We start from the raw sequence: 25335 nt of genomic DNA on the forward strand, positions 1-25335 counted from the left end.
TAATTACATGAAGAGTTCTCTTGTGGTGCAGCTGGTCAAGGATCTGGCATTGTCACTGCAGTGGCTCAGATCACTGCTGTGGCACTGGCTTGATCACTGGCTCCAGGAACTTCCACATGCCACATGTTCATCAAGAAAGGAAGGAAGGAAAGAAGGAAGGAAGGAATGGACAAGGAGGAAGGAAGGAATGAAGGAAATAATAAAATCAAGAGTAGATGATATTATGGACACTAAGATGAAACAACACTCAATCAATATGGAGATACCAGATCTCACCTATTAGGTAAAATCTGCCAGCAAAAAAAAAAAAAAAAAAAAAATAGGAGGAGTTCCTGTCGTGGCTCAGTGGTTAACGAATCCAACTAGGAACCATGAGGTTGAGAGTTCCATCCCTGGCCTTGCTCAGGGAGTTAAGTTTCCGGCGTTGCCGTGAGCTGTGGTGTAGGTTGCAAACGCAGCTCAGATCCCGCCTTGCTGTGGCTCTGGAGTAGGCCAGTGGCTACAGCTCCGATTCAACCCCTAGCCTGGGAACCTCCATATGCCATGGGAATCAGCCCTAGAAAAGGCAAAAAGACAAAAAAAAAAGTTAGGGAATATAATAAAAATTTAATCACACAAGGAACAAAATAGAAAATAATTCATGCATAATAAATCTCCAGAAAATATTTACTAAATAAATGATTGGACACAGGAAATCTAAAAGGAGCCTATAATTGTGGGAAAGATTAGAGAAGAGGTGCCAAATCTCTGGAAAGTAGCTCCTAATGGAGAGAGGGTCTACATTCCCAGAGAAAGAGAGAAAAAACAGGACTGGCTACAGTGGAAACTAGAGTACCTTTAAACTACAGAGATTTCACTGTCACAGAAGAAATGAATATGGGACCACCCGGGGTCTCACTGCTCCAGAGGAAAAGCCCAGTACCCACTTCCTCTCCTCTTTTCCTTTGCACTCCAGCAGACTTGATGGGGACACCGTCTCCATCAGTTGTGACTGAACATTTCTGTTCTCTGCAGTCTATTCCTGGGAGACCAATTTGGGTTTTCCCAAAGGCTGGGATCAGAGAATTATAGAAAAGGGGCAAAAGCACATGTTATTATCATCTCAAGCGTTGAATTCTCAGAGCTCCTCATTAAATAAATTGTTGCAGTGGCTTTCCTCTCTCCAAACAACTCAGGCCCCTTGAGCTACAAAGATAAGAAAATGGAAAATTTTCAACCAACCATGAGTGTGTAGGAAACAGTGGAAGAAGATGGTGTATTCTCCAAGGAGAAATTCCACTTTCTTTGGTTTGACTTAAAAGTGACAAGGTATCCCCTAAGGAAGGCTTCATTTCTACCAGAACCAAACAGAGAAGCTCTTGTTGATATCAGAGAGGGCTCCATTCATTACCTCTAAGTAGAAGGTCAGGGGCCACAATTATCCAGGCTGATTGGGCCGAGAGTGAGTATTAAGGAAATACATGTGGCAAATAAAAAATCTTCTGTACAGGAGTTCCCGTCGTGGCGCAGTGGTTAACGAATCCGACTAGGAACCATGAGGTTGCGGGTTCCGTCCCTGCCCTTGCTCAGTGGGTTAATGATCCAGCGTTGCTGTGAGCTGCGGTGTAGGTTGCAGACGCGGCTCAGATCCCGCATTGCTGTGGCTCTGGCGTAGGCCGGTGGCTACAGCTCCGATTCAACCCCTAGCCTGGGAACCTCCATATGCCGTGGGAGTGGCCCAAGAAATAGCAACAACAACAACAACAAAAAGACAAAAAAAAAATCTCCTGTACAGATTGTCAATGGAGGGAAGAAGAGAGGATAAATATAGCCTAAAGGAAGTAGTGAATATGAGAGGGTTAAACTCAAAATTTAATGAAAGATGTTGAAACACACTCAATGTCAAAGAGGATGAAAATATTTAGTGCAGGGATCTGAATGCACGGTAATTTCTGGGGACCTAAATCACAGGATGCATTATACACTCTAAGCCAAGGGCAATCATAATGTCCTGGATATGCAATTTTGGGGCATGGTTCCAAAAATCAAGAGTTTGACACAGAGGTGAAGCTCCCAGTAAGCCATGGGGGGAGCTTGTGGTCCAGGTGTCCACATTTCTGGCCTCTGCAGGTTGGAAGGTCTTTACACCTAAAAAGAGAGCCCTTCCAGAGACATAGCCAAAATCCCATTGAACCTCAACCTATGCTACTGCCTAACATTCCAAGTTTTTCATGTCAAGAACAAGATTCACCCTCCAGGGAGGTGTAATTAACCCTGGTGATCACTGTCAATGTGTGACCATGGCAGTGGGCAGGCAACTGAAACCCTGCTGCACTCAGTCCGTAGCTGGGAGCAGGAGTAAACTCAGGGCAAACACAGTAGTAGATCCAGATGGCTGTGAGTTGGTTATGCTCCCACTCGGTCATAGATCTGAGTGCTGTGACCTTGGCTAGAGCAGTTTCCTTTAGCTGAGTGTTGTTCTTAAAGAAAAGACTCAGGGCTCTTAGATGGCTATACTCCCTAAACCTGGGAAAATAACACTTTCATTCTGAATGGAGAAGAGGGCAACAAAGCACAGGATTCAGTACAGCCCACCCAAAGCCTGTTTGGATTGTGATCTTCAACAACATGGACTCTCCCATGAGAGCTTATTTGGGATGTATGGGGTCAGGAGCCAGGAAAAGCTTTCCTTGGGAAGTGAGAGCCAAACCAAGAATGAAAGCATCATGAATAAGGCTCATCCAAGCATGATCTTGTTTTTCTGAGCTGCTTCTCTGTAAAGACCAAACTCTCTCTACTACTGCTGCTGTTAAGATGGAACATTGGGAATTCCCATTGTGGCTTAGCAGGTTAGGAACCTGACTAGTATCCATGAGGATATGGGTTCAATCCCTGGCCTCGCTCAGTGGGTTAAGGATCCAGCATTGTCACAAGCTGCAGCGTAGGTCACAGATGGGGCTGGGATCTGGCGTGGCTGTGGCTGTGGTATAGGCTGGCAGCTATAGCTCCAACCCTAGCCTGGGAACTTCTAAATGCCACAGGTGTGGACCTAAAAGAAAACAAAAAAAAAAGATGGAACAATGGACCAAAACATAACAGTGCCAGGTGGAAATTATTACTAGGGTGTATCACAGGCAACTCAAACTGAACATTTCAAGATCAAGCTAACATTTTTTCTTCCTTCCTTCTTCTCCAAACATGTTATATCAGAGAGAATAACACCATAGGGGACATGAAGAAATCCGTATGTGAAATTCCCCTGAATGGTTAAGTAATTGTAACATTATGTTAAAATGTTATGTTTTCCTAATGAATCTTTACTATTATTACTAGCACTTATCACAAAGGCTAGTTTTATGATTTATTTATATATTATTTTTATTTCTTTCTCCCATAGAATTTATAGTCTGTGAGATTTGGGCCTTCATTTTGTTCTAAACATCATACTACTACCTAGAAAGTAACAGCTAATTAAGTATTTAAAGGCAGGAGTCAGTTCATCACACCATTTCTATCACTAGAATTAGAAATAAACCAATTCCAGAGTTCCCATAGTGGCTCAGTGGAAACAAATCTGACTAGGATCCATGAGGATGAAGGTTTGATCCCTGGCCTCACTCAGTGGGTTAAAGATCTGGTGTTGCCATGAGTTGTTGTGTAGGTCACAGACAGCTAGGATCTGCGGCTGTGGCACAGGCCAGCGGCTACAGTTCCGATTCCACCCCTAGCCTGGAAACTTCTATATGCCATGGGTATGGCCCTAAAAGGACAAAGGAGAGAAAGAAAGGAACCAGTTTCAAATTATGGGGAACAAAAGAAAAAGGAAACAAAAAATGAACTTGGGAGCACAGAAATATTTCAATTCTTCTCTTTACCCTTTTTTTTTTTTTTTTTTTTTGTAGCATATGGAGATCCTGGGCCAGGGATCAAATCCAAGCTGTATCTGTGATCTGCACCACAACTGCGACAACACTGGGTGTGTAACACACTGTGCCATGCCAGACTCAAACTAGCAACGCCAGGGAGAAGCTGGATCATTAACCCACTGCACCTCACCGGGAGCTCCTAAATGAGATCAATTGTATTAAATTTTATTTAACCCATAGCAATAACATTTCAACATAGTAATCCATAACAGAATTTTAAATTTTTATTGAAGTGAAGTTGATGTATAATGTTGTGTAAATTCCTCTGTGTGATTCAGTTATATGTATATACATATGCATTGTTTTACAGATTATTCCCCCATATAGGTTAGGACAGAACACTAAGAAATGATCCAGGGATCATTTCTATACAGCAGGGCCCCATTGACAATCCATTCCATGTACAATAGTGTGCATACGCCAATTCCAAATTCCCAAACTGCTCCCCCCACCTTTCCCCTTTGGTAACCAAAAATTGGTTTTCATTTTTGAAGTCTGTGAGTTTAAATCTGTTTTGTAACTAGGTTCACATGTAACTTTTTGGGGGGAGTAAGAGGCTGTGCCCATGACATATGGAAGTTCCTGGGCCAGGGAGCATAAGTGCAACATAGCAGTGACCTGAGCTGCTGCACTGACAATGTGAAATCCTTAACATACTCTGCAACAAAAGAACTCCTCTGTGATTTTTTTAGATTCCACAATAAGTGATATCACGTGATATGATACAGGTATTAACTGCAAATGGGCATAAAGGAACTCTCTAGGGTGATAAAAATGTTCTAGAATGGGACTATAATGATCATTGAATAATGCTACACTAACCAAAACAATGGAATTCATCATCTCAATGGCTGAATTTCATGGTATATAAATTATCCCTCAAGAAATCTATTAATAAATTTTAAAATGTTTTTTCTAGAATTATCCAAGGAGTGCTGAAAATCTATATCTTTGTTATCAACATTCCTTATGACACACCAGTATTTTTATGGCTGCCACTCTTTACTGCAATCACATTTACCTCTTTGGTCCCCAGTTGTGTTTGTATGAAGCAGATGGTAAATACATTATGGATTAATCTTAGTGGAATCAAGTTGAGTTAAAGCCACACTGAATATGTTATTCCTACCTAACAAGTTATGATTTTGCAGGAATTTGGAGATCTTTGTATATACCCAATACTTGTTTGTTTCTGTGTTTGCTTAGTTTTGCCCCGGAAGTCCTTGGTACCATTCATGGTATCATTTTCTCTTCATGGTCTTGATCACCTGTCTTAGCTTTGGTTCAACAGAAGCAGATGCCCAGCCAAGGATTCACGTGTAAGCACTTTATTGGAAGGAGTAAGGACCATGGAACATGGGTTAGAGTGAGGAGAAGTGATTCAGGGAAGAGAGTACATCCAATCAAGCTTACCTTAAGTCATCCCCCACATGAGTGAGCAGAGTTTTCATCCTGGGAAATGACGCAACATCCAAAGGTCAGAATTAACACACGACTAAAGGGTGAAGAATATGGTATACCCCATGACTCTCCATCAAGAGCTGTCCCTGATGGGGCATAATTTGCAGTCAGGTCTGCCATCAAGCACTGCAAAAGATGGGTTCCACCTGGTGCTGACAGGGGAAGTCAGATTGGAATACAATGGACATGGGGGAAGGGATCCCAGGGAATGTGGGAGAAATGCTGACGGATTTCTTCCACCCTATCTTTCGCTTAACAAATGTTAAGTCACATATGGTTTGCAAAAAGAAGAAATCAAACATGCCTTTGAGGGGAGAAAAAGAAGCAAGACATTTAAATTTGCAACAATTGTCTTTGGGGCCCACCATGTTCACTTAGTTCTGAGGCCAGTGGCCCATCTCTAGCAAGGGACTCAGCTGAGGAGCCTGCCCAAGGCACCCTTCACATCCTTGTTCCTCAGGCTGTAGATGAAGGGGTTCAGCATGGGGGTGACCACGGTGTACATCACTGAGGCAATGGAACGTCTCTGGGGAGAATGGGTCACAGTAGAAGTGAGGTGGACTCCCAGAATAGTCCCATAGAACAAGGAGACCACAGAGAGGTGAGACCCACAGGTGGAAAAGGCTTTGTACTTGCCCTCAGTGGATGCCATTTTCATTAAGGTGGAGACAATCTGAGAGTAAGAAAAGACAATCCCAGTAAGAGGAAGCATGCACAGCAGACCAGTAGCCACATACAAACAGATGTCATTGATGAGGGTGTCTGAGCAGGCCACCTTGAGAATCTGATCCAGTTCACATGAGAAATGTGGGATTTCAGTACCTATACAGAAGGTCAGCTGCATCAACAGTAGAAGATGAACAAGGGCGACCCAGAAAAGGACAAACCAACACATCAGAACCAGGAGGACACAGAGGCGGGCGTTCATGATGACCATGTAGTGCAAGGGGTGGCAGATGGCCACAAACCGGTCATAAGCCATCACAGCCAGGAGGAAATTGTCCATTCCAGCAAAAACTACAAAAAAATACACCTGAGTGAGGCATCCTACATAGGAGATGTCTTTGCTCTGTGCCTGGATGTTCATTAGCATCTTCGGGACAGTGGTAGAGACGAAGCAGATGTCAACAAAAGACAGGTTGGCGATGAAGAAGTACATGGGGGTGTGGAGGTGGGAGTCGGAGCTGACAGTCAGGATGATGAGCAGGTTCCCAAGCACAGTAACCAGGTACATGGACAAGAAAAGCCCAAAGAGGAATGGCTGCAGTTCTGGATCTTCTGAGAGGCCCAGGAGGAGGAACAGTGACACTCCTGTGTGGTTTCCTGCTTCCATGTAGCTGGTGTGTCTGCTGGGGAAGGAGGCAAAAGCAACCTTCAGTGAACAGCCAACTGGCACCTGAGCTAGTCACCACCTTTTGGTTCCACATTTTCATGGACATCCTGCACCCCCTCTTAGTCCTTCCATTGCCAGTGATACTTTCATTCATCGGGCAACCCATTTCCATTTTAAATGTGTGTAATTATTCAGTCATTAATTAAGCAGAAATCGCTCCCTCTATTTTTATCACCTAAGCAACAGGTTCAAATTCTCCTGTTCAAATTGATGAACAAAAACCAATTTTTTCTCAGATAACACCCTTCCAAAATGATTGAAGACATTTAAGTCCTCTTCTTCAATAATCTCCATACTTCCCTTGTTCAAAGAAGTCATTTAGTGGTGATTAAGTCATTGATTTTTCAGTTTCAACAACCTCAATTCTATAACCTGAATTGATGTCACAGTTAACACTCATGTACATTTTTTTTAATTCTAAAATTGTGGGTTCTCTTATTACATTCTTTGTGAGGTCTGAAAATGCCTTTGTACATGGTGAGATCTCAATACATGATAGCTATTATTAGTATCACTATTAATCTGTATTTATGATAATTATTGTTGATACATAAATCTCCCACTGAAGAGTATAGAATTGCAATTTAGAACATGGGATCTTAGGAGTTCCCTGGTGGCCCAGCTGTTAAGGATTCATCATTATCAATGCTGTGGCACAGGTTCAGAAAGAAAAACAAGGAAAATGGGATCTTGAGTCAGGCTTCCTCAAAGAGAATTTTGGTCCAAGACCAAAGTTATTTAATCTTTCTCAGGGCAGATGCCTCACCTCTACCATGGGAGTAACATTCCATAGACTGTAAGACTAATGAGTGAGTTAAATGGGACGATATAATTTTTCTAGTGTGATTCTTCTGACACATACAGCAGATACTTCATCAATGGGAGCTTGTTCAAATAAATAAATTTGTCTTACAAATTCTCTATCAGTGATCATCATTCCCCTTAAACAAGGACAGTCATCAAAAATGGAATTCCAATTATAAACACAACAAGCCTGTTACCTCTTTGGACTGCCGTGTAGCACTTCCTCTTAGTGATGATCCTAATGGCTCTTGTTTTCAGGTACCACCCACCAGGTGCATTCTTCCAAGAGGAGGGAAAAGCATAAGAACTCAAGCATAAGAAGAGGAAACAAATCATAAAACTTTCAAAATAAAATCAAACTGTATGAGAATGTGAGCTCATTTGTTCATGCTCAGAAGTGGAAATATGTTGTAGTAAAGTCAGTGGTGTAATTACCAAAAAAAAAAGAGGAAAGACTTGATGAAAATATTCAAAGATCCTATAGATCAGACCACCCTAAAAATTGAAAGGCCAATTTCAGATGAAAATAAATGTATACATTCTCCACAGTAGAAAAAAGTTTGGCATTAACAATCCTAGAGAACGCAATTCATTAAAGAGAGAAAAAAAATCATTGGTAAGTTTCTCTAGGGAGGTGGGGAAAAGAGGGCTCTCTGAAATGTGAATATTTAGCTGTGAGAGGAAAGATGGGTGATTGTAAATCAGAGGAGACAGGGGAAAGACAAACATTTGGGGCTGAGAGAACAGAGTTCACACTTGCCCTGTGGGTTGGTCAGCTTGGTTAGGGCAGGTAGTTGAGAGGCCAGTGAGATGGAGAACAGAGAGTGAGGGCCAGGAGAATAGAGGGTGAGGTCAACAAGTGGAGCTTCCTCTACTATTCTTTTTAACATTTAATTCTTATTCCACTGGGTGGTATAGGTGGAAAGTACTTTTTTTAAAAAAATATTCTGTCTCTCTCAGTTGTACTCACGTCATGTGGCAGTTCCAGGGCCAGGGATCAAACCCATGCCACAGCAGCAACCCGAGCCTCTGCAATGACAGTGCCAGATCCATAACCTGTATGCCACAAGGGAACTCCTTCCTGTATATTTTTGATACCAACTGTCTCTCCAGTTGGTAATTCTGTGTTTATTTGTGGGTCAGAATTCATGAATGTTTTTGCTCATCATCATCTTTCCAGGGACTTACATGCTGCCTGGCAAACTCATGCAAATGATAGACATGTACTAGAGATTGAGACCAGGAGTTCCCACGTGGCTCAGTGGGTTAAGGATGCAGCATTGTTACTGCAGTGCCTCGGGTTACATCTGTGGCGTGGGTTAGATCCTTGGCCCATGATCTTCCACATGCTCTGAGTGAGGCCAAGGATAAAAAAAATGACCGGAACCAAAGGAATAAAGCATAACACAAAAAAGAAAATTTCAAGGTCATCATATACTTGAATATAGAAAACAAATTGAATATTTATATTACATAAAATGAATTCAAATCTATTTTAAGGAAATAACATGTCGTGAACAAGTAATACCTATTCTAAGAATAAAGAGCTGGTTTAATACTATGACGTTAACATAATTCATCACCAAAACAGGCTGATGAAGAGGAAGCACAACCAAAATCACACTGAAAACGGCATTTGAGGGAATGTAAGTGTCTATAATGTGAATAGCAGCCAGTTCAGAGCCTCTAACTAAGTGAAGAAACCAAAGACAATTTCTTAACCTAGTAACAAATGGTTTTATAACTGTCCCCAACTGGATATTATACATTAAATCATTAAAATATTTGCATTAAAGTTAGGCTATTCAAACTTCAATATGTCAATAGTCTCCTGAATATTTAAGGAGATTGGTTCAATGAGAAAAGGGACTGTCTGAGTACAGAGTATCAGAAAGAGTTACATTAATTGTAGCTGATATTGCGGACACCTAAGTGAGACAACAGCCATCAGTACAAAACCATTAAGTGCTAACAGTACTGCACACTAGGTGCAGAATACAACAGGAGTTCCCTGATGCCTCAGCAGGTAAAAGATCTGCCTTTGTCACTGTTGTGGCTTTGGTTACTGCTGTGGCTCAGGTGCTATCCCTGGCCTAGGAACTTCTGCATGTCACCAGTGTGACCAAAACAAACCAACCAGCTGAGTGGAATAATCCAATCACATGAGTAATAAATCCGACCTTGTGCATATTCAGTCTCCATTGACTACTTGATGAATAAATGGTTGGACACAGGCAGTCCAACAGGAGCCTGCAATTGCTGAAGAGTAGGGCAGAGGTGGAGACCCAACAGAAAAATTACTGGGGAGAAGATCTACATTCCAAGAAGAAAGAGAAGGAAACCGCAAGAGCTGGAAAAGTCTTGTTTCCACAGAAACGAAAGCACCTTCAAAGTACAGAGACTTCAGTGTCATGGAATAAATGAATATGGGACTTCACATATCACTGTTCTAGAGGATAAGCCTGGTTCCCCCTTTCTCCCCTCTCTTCTCTCTTACTACCCCAACCCTTCCTGGAACCTTCTTTCCAAAAGGTATCCCTGCAGCCTTCTGTTTTCCAGGGTCTGTCCTTGGAAAGCCCAGTTCTGTTTGCACTTGGCTGGGCTCAGAGAATTATAGGAAAGGGGCATTGGGCACATGTCTCAAGTTGCCAGCATCTCAGGGGGTGGATTCCCAGAGGTGCTCATTAAATAAACTTTTCCATTGTCTTTCCATTCTACAAACAATGCTGGTCCTTTGGGGCACAGACATGAGAGAGTGGAAGATTTTCAGCCAAGATGGACAATTTTCAGCAAGCAGCCTTGGAGAGACATGAATTCCCTTCCTCCCAGAAGAAATTCCTCTTTCTTTGGTTTGGCTTTTAAATGACAAGGTGTCCCCCAGAGAATGTTTAATTCCTACAGGAACCAGACCCAAGAACCACCTTTCTGGAATGCTCTTCCCTTGAAAAGTCTTTGGAGATTTCGTGAATCGCTTGTGTCCACAATGTCATGGAGGCCGAGAGGTCCTTTCTGAAGAAAAGCACAGTGATTAATAGTTTGGGTTTTCTTCAAAGGACCTTCACAACGAGGAGTAAAAGGAGTTTCCTTAATGAACAGTGGGTTGAGGTTCTGGTGTTGTGGCTGCTGTAGCTTGGGTCACTGCTCTGGAGCAGGTTCCATCCCTTGCCCAGGAATTTCCATATGCCCCAAGTGAGACCAAAAAAAAAATGAGTACTGAACAATATTCCTTCATATTGGCTGGTACCATGGAAGCATTTGTTGATATTGGAGAGGGCTCTAAATACACCCAGGTAGAGTGGATTGAGGAGTATTAAGGAAATCTAGCTGGCAAATATAAACTACAAAAAAGGGTTGTCTGGGAAATGAAAGAGAGAGTAAGGCATGGGTTAAGGGAATATAAAATAACAAAGAGGCAATCCCTGCCATGGCACAACAGGATCAGCAGTGTTTCTGCAGCACTGGGACTCAGGTTCTATCCCTAGCCCAGTACAATGGGTAAAACTGCAGCACAGGTTGCGACAGCAGCTCAGTTCTGCTCCTTGGCCTGGGAACTGCATATGTCACAGGGTAGCCAAAAAATTTAAAAATGAATTAAAATAGGGGAGAGGTTTTATTTCAAAGAGGATAATCATACCTGGTGCAGGCATTTGAATGCATAGGCTATTCTGGCTCCGTAATTTGCAGGATGCAGTATTCTGTATAAATCAAGGACAATCCTGATGTGACATTCATCCAATTTATAGAATGCATGGGTCCATAAATCAAGGGTTCAGAAGAGAAGAAGGCCCATTTACCATCACACTCAGTGGGGAGTCTGTGCTCTTGTCTCCACTACTCTGGCCTCTGCAAGTTTAGAGGTCTTGACTCTGTAAAGAGGACATACTTTCAGAGACAGTGGAAAAGGCCCATTGAACTTGAAGCTATGCTACTGCCTGGGACTTCAGGCCCTTTATGCCAAGAAGAGGAGTCACCCTCTGGGCAGGTGTGATTGACCCTTGACATCAATGTCATTTCGTGGTCATGGCAGTGCACAGGCACTGGTACTCTGCTGTGCCCAGTCAATGGCTGGGAGCTGCCAGGACCAATGTTAGTGAAAACACAGTGGTGGATCCAGATAGCTATGGGTCAGTTATGCTCCCAGCAAGATAACCTAGGAGAGGCAGCTTCCTTTAGCTGAAGGCAGTTCAGAAAGACAGCTAAAGGATGGATGAGCTCACAGGGCTGCACTGTCTGCACCTGGATGATAAGCCCTTATTCCTGAGGCAAAATCTAGACAACAAAGCCCAGCATTTACTATAGTCTGTGCTATGGGACCTTTGGGTCAACTTTATTTTAAATTGAGATATGATTGTCTTATAACATTACATTAGATTTAGGTATATGATGCAGTGATTCAATATATGTATACACTGCAAGGATATCACTATATATGTATATATAATGAAATGTGTGTGTGTGTATAATGGAATACTACTCAGCCACTAAAAAACAATGAAGTTCTGCCCTTGGCGACAACATGAATGGAACTAGAGGTTACTAGGCTGAGCGAAATAAGACAGACAGAGAATGACATATACTGTATGTTATCACTTCCATGTGGAATCTAAAAAGTACATGAATAAATATAATATAAAGGAAACAAACTCACAGATACAGACATCAAACCACTGGGGAGAGGAAAGGGAGGAGGGGCAAGATGGGGTAGGGGATTCAGAGTCATCAACTACTATGTATAAAATAAAATAGCAGTTCTCTTGTGGCTCAGCGGCTTAAGGATCCAGCGTTCTCACTGCTGTGGCTCTTGTTACCTCTGTGGTGTAAGTTCAATTCCTGGCACTTCCACAAGACATGGGTGCAGACAAAAATAAAGAAATTTAGTAAAATAATCAACAAGTATATATTCTATAGCACAAAGAATATGGCCAATATTTTATTATCACCTTTCAAAAATTTTAGTGGCGTAGAGTTGACTTACAATGTTGTGTTAATTTCAGGTGTACAGCAAAGGGAGTCTGTTGTACATGGACATATATACCCATTCTTTTGGGGGTTCTTTTCCCAAATAGGTAATATAATAACTTTTTACTAGGTTGCCAGTTTAGTACAAAAGGATATCAATCAGGATAAAACATAAAAGTGATGCATCAGGCAAGGTATGGAGAGTGAGCTGCCACGCCCCCTCCCTGCACTAGCCTCTCCCCATATTTCCATGGGTTCACCAACCTGGAAGCCTTCCAAGCCCTGTCCTGGATTTTTATGGCGACTTCAATACTTCTGCAGGATTAATGACATCTTTGACCATTGGTGATTTATTCAACTGTCAGCCACTCTTCCATCCTAGAAGTTATAAGGTTATAATAACTATATTATTTTTTTAATGGCCATGCCCATGGCATATGGAAGTTCCAGCTGCAGCTGTGGCCTATGACGGCACAAAGCCAGATATTTTCACCCACTGCACTAGGCTGAGGATTGAACCCACGCCTCCACAGGGACGTCCATGCCATGGCCGTCAGATTTTTAACCCACCGTCCCACAGCAGGAACACCAAGGTTATAATAACTTTAAATGCAGTATAATCTATAAAAATATTGAATCACTATGTTGTAATATCTTGTTATTGTAATATAATACTGTAAACCAATTATACTTCAGTTGAAAAGATTATCACCACAGTATGTCTAGTTGACATCCATAACCATACATGGCTAGAAACTGGGGGGAGTTTTGTGATAAGAATTTTTAAAATCTACTGGTTATAGAAACATTTAAATACACAAGAGTATTATGAACCATAGTCTCTTTGTATGTTACATTACCAGGGCTTATTTTATAAACTGGACATTTGGCTTTTACACATTCAACCCACCCTCCACCCCTGCCTCTAGTGACCACCAATCTGGTTCTTGTATCTGTTTTTTTTTTTTTTTTAATTCCACATAAAAATGAGGTCATACAGTATTTGTCTTTCTCTAACTTACTTCACTTAACATAATGCCCTCAAGTTTCACAAATGGCAGGATTCGCTTCCTTATCATGGCTTGATTATATATGTATATACAATGAGTATATATAATATAAAATGAATTATGTGTATAAATATATGTACCAAATTTTCTTTATCCTTTTATCTATAAGTGAACTCAGGTGTTTCCAAGTCTTGGCTATTATAAGCAATGCTGCAATGAACACGGGGATGCAGATTGTTTTTTGAATTAGTGTTTCTGTTTCTTTCGTATAAATACCTAGCAGTAGAGTTGCTGGACTGTGTGGTCGTTCTAGTATTACTTTTTGGAGGTCCTCCATCCTGTTCTCCACAGTGGCTACAACAATTGACATTCCTAGAAACAGTGCACAAGGGTTCCCTTTTCTCCACACCCTCACCAACATTTGGTAGTCCCTGAATTTTTTTCTTTTTTTTAAGTGTCCTTACAAGAGGAAGTACACAGACCAGCGATTGAACCCTTATCACAGCAGTGGCAATGCCAGATCCTTAACCTCTGTGCTACCAGGAAACTCTAATCCCTGTATTTTGATATTAGCCATTCTAACAGGTATGAGGTGATATATTTGTGGTTGTGATTTGCTTTTCTCTGCTGAATAGTGATGTTGAGCACATTTTTTTTTTGTCTGTTTGCTATTTCTTGGACCACTCCCATGGCATATGGAGGTTCCCAGGCTAGGGGTTGAATCAGAGCTGTAGCCACCGGCCTACGCCAGAGACACAGCAACTCGGGATCTGAGCCGTGTCTGCAACCTACACCGCAGCTCACAGCAACGCTGGATCATTAACCCACCGAGCAAGGGCAGGGACTGAACCCACAACCTCATGGTTCCTAGTCAGATTCGTTAACCACTGCACCACGACAGGAACTCCTGTTGAGCACATTTTGAATTACCTGTTGATCAGCTGTATGCCTTCTTTGGGAAAATGCCTATTAAAATCCTCTGCCCATCTTTGGTTAGATTATTTTTTTCTAATTTTGTGTTAGTGTGAGTTCCTCATATACTTTGAATATTAACCCTATATCAGATATATGACTTGCAAAAATTTTCTCCCATTCAGTAGGTTGTCTTTTTATTTTGTTGTTGGTTCCTTTATTGTGTAAAAGCTTTTTAGTTGGCTGTAGTCCCACTTGTTCTTTTTGCTTTTGTTGCTTTTACTTGGATCAACTTTTTTGCGCGGGTTCTGGAGACAGCTCTTTTATAGTTTCCATGGGTCATTTTTATTTTTTTCATTTTTTTAAGTTTTATGGAAGTATAATTGGTTTACAATGTTATAATTATTTCTGCTGTACAAAAAGTTACCTAGTTTGGAGTTCCTATCATGGCTCAACAGAAGGGAATCTGACTAGCATCCATGAGGATGCAGTTTTGATCCCTGGCCTTGCTCAGTGGGTTAAGGTCTGGTGTTGCTGTGGCTGTGTTGTAGGCCAGCAGCTACAGCTCCGATTAGACCCCTAGCATGGGAACCTCCATATGTTGTGGGTGTGGCCCTAAAAAGACCCAAAAAAAGTGACCTAGTTATACATATAAACACATCCATTCTTTTGCAGATCCTTTTCCCATATAGATCATCACAGAATGCTGGGTAGAGGTCCCTGGGCTATACACCAGGTCCCCATTCTCTGGTCATTCCATACACCTCAGTGTGCATATGCCAATCCCATACCCCTAGCCCATCCCTACCTGGATCAACTTTTTTGCATAGGTTCTGGAAAAGGCTCTTTCAGAGTTCCCAAGGCTTGTTTTTAGGGGAGAGGGTGAGTGAGATGAACTGCTAGTAAGAGGAGCATCAAGGGGTCAAAGTATTGCTTCTCCTATGGAAGTGCCTCGAGGACACATTCCGGACTATCCATTCTCCATCCCCCTCTCCTTGAATGACATCTCTGCTAAACCTGATGGCTTCCTTGCTGGGTGGACCTGACCCTCAATCTTGAGGGTCCTGAGCCCTGGTCATCATTTTTTTCTCAGACCATGGCTCCTGTACTTGATAATTTACGGTCAAAATTGGGAAAGGTACTAACAAGGAATGCCCCACAGACATTTCCGTCACCCCAAAAGGAAACTCAGTACCCATTAAGCAGTTACTAATTACTCTCTCTACTGGAAACCTCCAACGAGCTTTCTTTCTCATTCTGGATATTTCGATACACGGAGTCATACAATGTGTGACTTTTGTGTCTGGACTCTTTCAATTAAGCATCATGTTTGTGAGAGGCACCCACATTGTAATACATATTGATACTTCATTCCTTAAAAATATTATTGGGCTTTCCTGCCATGGTGCACTGGGGACTGCAGCAGCTAGGGTTTCTGCAGAAGCTCAGGTTTGATCCCCAGGCCTGGGCAGTGGGATAAAGGATACAATGCAGTGTTGCTGCACCTGTAGCCTAGGTCACAGCTGTAGCTTGGATTCAGTCCCTGGACAAGTAATTTCCATATGCTGCAGTTGCAGCCATAAGTATTTTTTTTAATTTAATGATTTTTATTTTTTTCCATTATAGCTGTGGAAAATTATGGAAGCCTTTTTAAAAAAAAATTTTGATAAATATTAAGGTTGACAAATTAGAGAGTATAGAGAGGATATTGGTTATTTTTTAAATTGTGTCATAAAATGGATGGGTTACACAAATTCCTCCATTTATTTATTTATTTATTTTATTTATCTTTTTGCCTTTTCTAGGGCCGCTCCCACGGCATATGGAGGTTCCCAGGGTAGGGGTCTAATCAGAGCTGTAGCCACCGGCCTAGGCCAGAGCCACAGCAACTGGGGATCCGAGCCGTGTCTGCAACCTACACCGCAGCTCACAGCAACGCCAGATCCTTAATCCACTGAGCAAGGCCAGGGATTGAACCCGCAACCTCATGGTTCCAAGTCAGATTCGTTAACCACTTAGCCATGACGGGAACTCCTCCTCCATTTATTTGAAGAAAAGAGTGCTTAGTCAGTTTGGACTGCTGTAACAAAATACCACAAACTAAGGAGCCTATACGCAACAAAAATATATTTCTCAAGTTCTGCAGGCTGGAAGTCTGAGATTAGGAGATCAGGAGGCCAATATGATCAAGTTCTGGTGAAGATGCTCTTCCAGGTTTCAGACTGTTCACTTCTCATTGTGTCCTCATGGGGCAGAAAACAGAGATAAAAAGTTCTCTCATGCTCTCCCAAGGGTACCAATCCCATCATGAAGGCTCCATCCCCATGACTTCATTAAATCTTAGTTACCTCCCAAAAGCCCCACATCCTAAAACCATCACATGGGGGATAGGGTTTCAACACAAATGTTGGGTCCAGAACATTCAGTCCAGAACAAGTATGAATGGGGAAATCAGAAGAAATATGCTAGTGCTTACCTGAGAACTATGTACCCTTTATTTGACTCTTGATTTTATCTGGAAAAGAAAACCTAAACTTTGAATGACATATATTAATTTTTTGATGTATATTAATTTTTGAAGATCCAGTTTTCTGTGAACACTGTTTCATTGCTTTATATAATAAGCAGTGTCTCTTTTTATTTTAAGTGAAGCACAACATAATTAAAAAAACATGTGCAAATCTTAAATGGATGAAGGTCTTTCTCTGATACACACATTCATAGCTATTACCTAGATCAGGATGTAAAACACTTCCATCACCCATAATGTGTCTTTGTGACCTTTCCCAGTCAATACCTCCCAAACCTATGTGCCTGATATCCTGGCTCCTACCTCCATTACTTGGCTTTGCCTGCTCTTAAATTTCATCAGAGTGGAATCATATCATATATACACAATCCTGTCACTCAAAATTATATCTATGAGGCTTGTCCATGCTGTTGTGCATTCCATTTGGTGTGGAGTTTTTCTATATTTAGATACACCATACCATAGTATATTTATTCATTCTACCATAGATAGGCATTTTAATTATTTCCAGTTTGGTGCTGTCATGAAAACTGCTGCCATAAATGTTGTTAGACATTCTCAGTGGACATAAACACTCATTTCTGTTAGGTGTATACCTAAGAGTGGGAGAGCTATGCTATAGCATATGAATATATTCAGTAATAGTAGATGTGTCTGTTTTTAAAGTAATTGCATCTATTTATACTCTAGTATAAATATACTAGTATACTAGTAGTGTATGAAAGTTTCCTTTCCTCCACATCCTTGCTAGCCATAAGTATTTTGAATCTTTTAAATTTTGGCCATTCAGAGAGATCCTTGTGGCACAGTGGGTTCAGGATCCAGTGTTGTCACTGTGGCGGCTCAGGAGGCTGCTGTGGCCTGGATTTGATCCCTGGCTGGGGAACTTCCACATGCAGCAGGTACAGCAAAAATAAATATATTAATTAATTAATTAATTAATTAAAAGTTTTAGCCATTCTGGTGGATGAATTGATGACCATATCTTGGTATGTCTAATGTCAATGTGGAAGAGATCCAGGATGAACATTTCTTTTTTTTTTTTTTTTTGTCTTTTTAGGACCGCACCCATGGCATATGGAGATTCCCAGGCTAAGGGTCCAATCAGAGCTGTAGCTGCTGGCCTACCCCATAGCCACAGCAACGCCAGATCCCAGATCCGAGCCTTGTCTTATTTGTGACACCTGGGGATCTGGAGCTGGGAGGGACTTTCCTTAGAAGGGGACAGCTCAAATGAGAACAAACTAAATGTTTTTTCCTTCCTTCCTTCACTCCTTTCTTCCTTCAGTGGGAGGGCATAGATGTTTTACACTGTCTATCCTTTCAAAACCTTCTCTGCATTTGAATCCTGAATTTACATAAGACAATTATTTTTAAGCAGGCTATTAAAGCTCCAAAGATTAATATCACAAAACTATTGTGGCAAAAACCTGGATTGGAAGACATTTATGCAGAAATAATATGGAAGCATTTTAAATAAAAATTTGATAAAAAGTAAGGTTGACAAATTAGAGGGTATAGCGAGGATACTGGTCATTTTTTAGATGGTATCATAAAATGGATGGGTTATACAAATTCTTCCATATATTTGAGGAAAAGAGTCAGTTTGGACTGCTGTAAGAAAAAAAAAACACAAACTAAGGGGCTTTTAAGCAACAAAAAATGTATTTCTCACAGTTCTGGAGGCTGCGAGTCTGAGATCAGGAGGCCAGCATGACCCAACGCTTGTAAAGATGCTTTCCCAGGTTTCAGTCTGTCCACTTATCATTGTGTACTCACAGGGCAGAAAACAGAGAGAAAAAGCAACTTCTCTCATGCTCTCACAAGAGTACCCATCCCATCATGGGGGCTCCATATCCATGACCTCATCAAATCTTAGTTACTTCCCAAAAGCCCCATATCCCAATACTGTCGCATTGGGGGTTAGAGTCTATCAACACAAATATTGGGGGACACAGATATTCAGTCCATAACAAGTATTAATGGGCAATGAGAGCTTCTATTGAGTCTAGGAAGGGATGCTACAAAGATCAATGGTACATTTGTTTCCAGAGAGACCTAGAGTACAGGATAAGCTCTGTAAGGTGCTCACGGAATAGATTCCTCTTTCTTCCCCAAAACAAACCTTGGTGTCAATGGACCATTCCTGGAAATTCACTCTTCCTCAAGGAAATCCATCCTCTCACCAAAAAAAAAAAAAAAAACTTATGAAAGAGTTCCCTGATGCCCTATCTAGTGAAGGATCCCACGTTGTTTCTGCTGTGGTGTCACTGGTGTAGTGTGGGTTCTATCCCTGACCTGGGAACTTTTGTTTGCTGCAGGTGCAGCCATATCAAGACTAAACAAAACTAATGAAGTTATATGAATGACACAAAGGACTTTCCCAGCTCTAAGATTCAGTGATTAAAGCCTATTAGTCCAAACTTATTTCCAAAAGGTAGCTCAGATTTGGTTTTGCTCAGTGAACAAATATTCAAATGTCCATATTGTGGTATAGACTTGCTACACACAGTCAGACCAAAGTTGACAAATACAGGCCTTGGTTCCCATGAAGCATACAGCCTAGACTTAGCTAGAGTAGGGAAGAAAGTAAGTCAGTGAAAAACAGAACTATAAGAAATCTAAATAAGAATTTTTAGATAGTTTCTTATCAATATAATCCAAGGTATTTCAGCCTAATAGGTTAATTTTATTTCTTCCCTGAGAACTACATAACCTTTAAGTGATTCTAGACTTTATCTATGAAAGAAAAGCTAAATTTTGAATGACAAATATTAATTTTTGAAACCTATTAAAATTTTTTTAGGGCCACACCTGAGGCATATGGAATTTCTCAGGCTAGGGGTCGAATTGGAGCTATAGCAGCTGGCCTACACCACAGTCACAGCTATGCCAGAACTGAGCTGCATCTGTGACCCATATCACAGCTCAAGGCAATGCCAAATCCTTAATCCACTGAGTGAAGCCAGGGGTCATACCCCTGTCCTCATGGATACTAGTCTGGTTCGCTACCACTGAGCCACAGTGGGAACTCCTAACACATGTTAATTTTTGAAGAGGTAGTTTTCTGTCAACACCATGTCACTGTATTACATAATGGGTGATCTCTGTTTTATTTTAAATGAGGTATAACATAATACAAAAACATGCATAAAACTTAAATGCATAAGGAAATTTTACTGATATACATATTCATAGCTACTTATCTAGATCAAGATATAAAATACTTCCATCACCCAGAATGTGTACCAGTCAATATCAATACCTCCCAAACCTAGGTGCCCACTGTCCTGGCTCCCTCCTCCATAAGCTGGCTTTGCCTGCTCTTAGATTTCATCAAAGTGGAATCATTATGTATATATAATCGTGTCACTCACAATTACGTCTTTGAGGTTTGTCCATGCTGTGGTGCATAGCAGTATTTGTTCTTTTCATATTAGTATGTTTTTTGTATTTAGGTGTACCATAGCTTATTTCCTGATTCTCCCACTGATGGGCATTTGAATTATTCCCAATTTGGTGCTATCATGAAAACCACTGTTATAAACATTTTTAGACACGCTTGCTGAACGTAAGCACTCATTTCTGTCAGGTATATACCTAAGAATGGGAGAGCTATGCTGGAGAGAATGACTATTCACTAGCAGTAAATGTCTCCATTTCCAAGGTAATTGTATCCATTTATACTCTAGTATAAATATACTAGTATGTTAGTAGTATATGAAATTTTCCATTGCTCCACATCCTTGCTAGCCCTATATATTTTGAATCTTTTAAATCTTAGCTATCCTGGGAGTTCCCTTGGGGCACAGTGGGTTAAGGATCCAATGTGGTCACTGCAAGGGCTCAGGAGGCTGCTGTGGCCTGGGTTTGATCCTTGGCTGGGGAACAACTTCCACATGCACCTGGTACAGCAAAAATAAATAAATAAATAAATAAATAAATAATTACAGCCATTCTGGTGGGTGAATTGATGGCTATATTGATATGTTTACTGGTAATGTGGAAAGGCCATGTTGAACATTTCTTCATGGAAGAGAGAGCATAGATGTCACTAAATGAAGTTCTTGAGAAGCACTTGCTTTTGGAGGTGAAAACATAAAAGTAATTCAAGCAATGGTATTTCAGAAAAAAAGAGGGACAAGGCATTAATTCAATGAAGTTGAAGATATGGTATTTCTTACTGCCAGGTTATCACAGTAATTCCCCAGTCACAGCATCCATGACTCTTCACAGGGAGAATAACCTGCTGACAAATGTCCTCAGGGCCACCTGCATGTCCCTGTTCCTCAGGCTGTAGATGAAGGGGTTCAGCATGGGGATGACCACGGTGTACATCACTGAGGCCACTGTTCCCTTTGAGGAGGAGGGGAAGAAGGCAGAACTGAGGTACACACCTAACCCTGTCCCGTAGTATAAGGAAATGACCGTTAGGTGAGACCCGCAGGTGGAAAACGCTTTGTATCTCCCCTCCACTGAGGACATTTTCAATATAGAGGAAAGAATCTTAGAGTAAGAATAAAGAATCCCAGTCATCAGAGGAATACCCAGCAAACCAGTCCCAGAATAGAACACAATGTAATTGCTGAGAGCATCAGAACAAGAGGACTTAAGCACCTCAGCCCATTCACAGAAGAAGTGGGGAATTTCCATGTGTGTGCAGAACGAGAGACGCAGCACCATCAGACCATAGAGCAGAGCAACCAGGACACTGAGGGACCAAGAGACTAGAGCCAGCAGACAACAGAGGTGTGGGTTCATCATGATCATGTAGTGCAGGGGGTGACAGATGGCCACGAAGCGGTCATAAGCCATCACGGTCAGGAGGAAGTGGTCCAGATACCCAAAAAACCAGAAAAAGTATATCTGGGTGATGCAGCCTGCATAGGTGATGGCTTTGTTCGCTGTCTGGATGTTCACCAGCATTTTGGGGACAATGGTGGAATTGAAACAAATATCAGAAAAAGACAGGTGGGAGAGGAAGAAGTACATGGGGGTGTGGAGGCGGGAGTCAGAGGTGACAGCCAGGATGATGAGCAGGTTCCCAAGCACGGAGACCAGGTACATGGACAAGAAGAGCCCAAAGAGGAGGGGCTGCAATTCTGGATCCTCTGAGAGGCCCAGGAGGAAGAATTCCAAGACTCCTGTTTGGTTTCCTTCATCCATGGAGCTGATAATTCTGCCAGGTAAGCAACAAAGCAATGCTAATTAAAACAAACATACTGGAGTCCCCAAACATAAAAAGATTTTATTCTATTAATGACCCCTCAGAAAAAAAAGCACTTTTCTGACCAACAATCTGCTATTCACCCTCTGAGAGGATTACAAACATCATTATCTTATAAAGGTATCATTTATGGGAAAATCTATTTATCACAACTTAGCCATTTGCCTCTATGTTGACAGACCATACAACTTTGCGGTGTCCAGCGCAGCTTCAACCCATTTCTGGTATCTATGGTTTGAACATTTTTCCTTCTTCAGATTGGAACTTTCCTACATGGATAACTGCCTTTTCTAAAATCTCTTTAGTATTCTAGCAGACATGTGTGTGTTGGTGGTGCCCTTGCTCCAATTTTCTCTGTGACCTCTGAGGAAAACACCAGAGTGTCAAATTGTAAGCAAAATTTCATATTTTTTGGCCATACCCGAGGCATGGGAAAGTTTCCATCACAGAGACTGAACCCACCCCACAGCTGTAACCAGAGCTACTGCAGGGACAAGGCCAGACCCTTAACTCAATGAGCCACAAGGCAACTCCCAAACTTATATTTTAGTTAATGATCTGAGAGGGTTACTTGAAGGGACACATCCACCAGAGGTCTGGGGTTTCTGCCTGGTCATCACTATGTTTCCAAAGAAGACAGCCTATGCTCTCCAACCTAGGTACTAAACCACTAAGCTAGGTGTGGTAGTAAGTATCATGTCGAAAGAATGGATCCCAGAGTCTGACTGCTCCACCATGAATGACGGCTCTACGCTTTATTGATCTTGGCCAAGTTATTTGATTTCTCAGTGACTTGGTGTCCTACTTAATGAAATGGAATTATTAATGATATCTACTCCATAAGATTGTTGAGAGGTGGAGTTCCCATTGTGGCACAGCTGAACCAAATCTGTCTAGGAACCATGAGGTTGTGGGTTCGATCCCTGGCCTTGCTCAATGGGTTAAGGATCTGGCATTGCTGTGGCTCTGGCATAGGCCAGCAGCAACAGCTCCGATTAGACCCCTAGTCTGGGAATCTCCTTATGCCATGAGTGCGGCCCTCAAAAGACAAATAAATAAATAAATAAAAATAAAATAATACTAAATAATATATACTATGGTAAAATCATTTTTTCAAATAATAAGGAATTTATAAAGTAAAAGACAAATGCACCCCATCTTCATGTTTTCCCTCATTTCTCTTTGCTAAGTGTGTTAACACTGTGATGAATTTCTGTCTACATTATGCTTTCTATATCATCATTTCCTGCCATAAAGATCAAAGACACGCCTGAGAGATATTCACCTGGTATGAAACAGCACAGTGACCCTCTGCACCATAATACTTCTGTACTTTGGCAAATAGCAGCTGTTTTGTGTGCCCTAAGTGTTCTCCATGACCCAGAAACTAAAGGATTATTACCTAAAACCTTCAGAAGCTGAGTAAGCCCATGCCCACACCAGGATGTAACTAGTTGAGTATCACACACTCTCCTTAGGTTGGCAGCTTGCTTCCTGATAATCTGCTGTGTACATCCCAGATCATGCCCAGCCTGGTGGATGCCTGGAAGTGCTGCCTCTCAGGTTCCATCTTTACAGAGTATAGCTGGCAGGGCTGAGCAGAGTCGTCATCCAAGACCCTGAGAGGGATCACACCTTCCCACTCCACTGAGTGTTTCTGCCTCTCCCACCACCCCTGGTGAGGGGAGAGATGGACAGAAAAGAGAAGTTTGGAGGCTGCACTTCCAGGGCCAACTTGATGTGGCCAGGAGCAGCTCCTGAGCCTTACCTTTGACTACCTTTCCTCAGGGATGCTGTAAGACATGCCAGACTCCTACCAGCATGGCCTTGGCATTTCAGCACTTCAGGTCTCTAAATAATAGGAAACTTGCTTCTTATATGACAACAACAATGACCATCACCTAGGTAACAATAACAGACACTCTTTCATGCTCTTTCCTAATATTACCTCATTTAGTCTTCACCACAGCTCTAGAGAGGGGGTACCATTTAACCTCCACATTAACTGAGGTGCAGGGAGGTCATGTGACTTGCCTAAGTTCACACAACCAGGAAGATACAGTGTGGGAATTTAACTCTCAGCACCCTGGCTTGTACCTTCTATGAGTGGACATTCCAAAGCTCCCAAAGTATTCGACATTTGTGCAATTTCACGAAAAATAACTGACTAGAACACAATCAAAGTGCCATTTCCACTTCCGAAACTACAGTGTTTTAAAATATAATATGGGAGAAGTTCCCATCGTGGCACAGTGGTTAACAAATCTGACTAGGAACCATGAGGTTGCAGGTTCAATCCCTGGCTTTGCTCAGTGGGTTAAGGATCCAGTGTTGCCAGTGAGCTGTGGTGTAGGTTGCAGACACGTCTCAGATCCCACGTTGCTGTGGCTCTGGCGTAGGCCAGTGGCTATAGCTCCGATTAGACCCCTAGCCTGGGACCCTCCATAATGCCATGAGAGCAGCCCTAGAAAAGGCAAAAAGGCCAAAAAAATAATAAAATAAAATAAAAACAACAACAACAACAAAAACGTAATGTGGGAGTTCCCATCATGGCTCAGTGGTAAGGACCCCAACTAGTATCCATGAGGATAAAGGTACAATCCCTGGGCCCCCACAGTGGGTTAAGGATATGGCATTGCCATAATCTGTGGTATAGGTCGAAAACGAGGCTTGGATCTGGCATTGCTGTGGCTGTGGCACAGGCTGGCAGCTGTAGCTCTGATTGGACCCATAGCCTGGGAACCTCCATATGCTGTATCTGTGGACCCCAAGAGACAAAAACAAATTAGTTAATTTAATTAAATATAAAAATAATCAAGTGTGTTGGTCTCATTTCAGGTGGGAGAACACTGGTTAAGACAGTTTCAGCCTGAATGGGTCAAATCTGCAAATAATGTTTTGTGTGTAACAGAAATGCACATGGATATGTGTCCTCAAGTAAAGGCATAAGATGTAAGTTGTTATCCTCTAGATTTCCTATCATGTCTCTTATTATCTGTGGTTTGTACGATTTCTATCAGCATTTTGCATTACTTTTTTTTTATCACCAAGCACATAAAATTAGAAAAGTTTCAATGTTGGAACAAATGACTAAATAATAAACCTAATGAAAGAATCAGGCAGCAAATATTGAA

The 25335-nt window shown here is 41.6% G+C and overlaps 2 protein-coding genes across 2 annotated transcripts; both read right to left on the minus strand.

The window, feature by feature from the left end:
- LOC100513718 (olfactory receptor 7D4-like) lies at positions 5779 to 6699 on the minus strand. The gene has a single exon (XM_021085515.1). The coding sequence runs from the start codon at positions 6697 to 6699 to the stop codon at positions 5779 to 5781; it is 921 nt and encodes a 306-aa protein (XP_020941174.1).
- On the minus strand, positions 21205 to 22140 carry LOC100518059 (olfactory receptor 7A10-like). Its single transcript, XM_003123252.1, has one exon. The coding sequence runs from the start codon at positions 22138 to 22140 to the stop codon at positions 21205 to 21207; it is 936 nt and encodes a 311-aa protein (XP_003123300.1).

This window comes from Sus scrofa, chromosome 2, assembly GCF_000003025.6.
Source record: "Sus scrofa isolate TJ Tabasco breed Duroc chromosome 2, Sscrofa11.1, whole genome shotgun sequence".
In the NCBI taxonomy this organism is placed as follows: domain Eukaryota; kingdom Metazoa; phylum Chordata; class Mammalia; order Artiodactyla; family Suidae; genus Sus; species Sus scrofa.

Bases quoted from the DNA above. Each gene is read 5' to 3' on its own strand.
- LOC100513718 (XM_021085515.1), bottom strand. From the start codon at position 6,699: ATGGAAGCAGGAAACCACACAGGAGTGTCACTGTTCCTCCTCCTGGGC.
- LOC100518059 (XM_003123252.1), bottom strand. From the start codon at position 22,140: ATGGATGAAGGAAACCAAACAGGAGTCTTGGAATTCTTCCTCCTGGGC.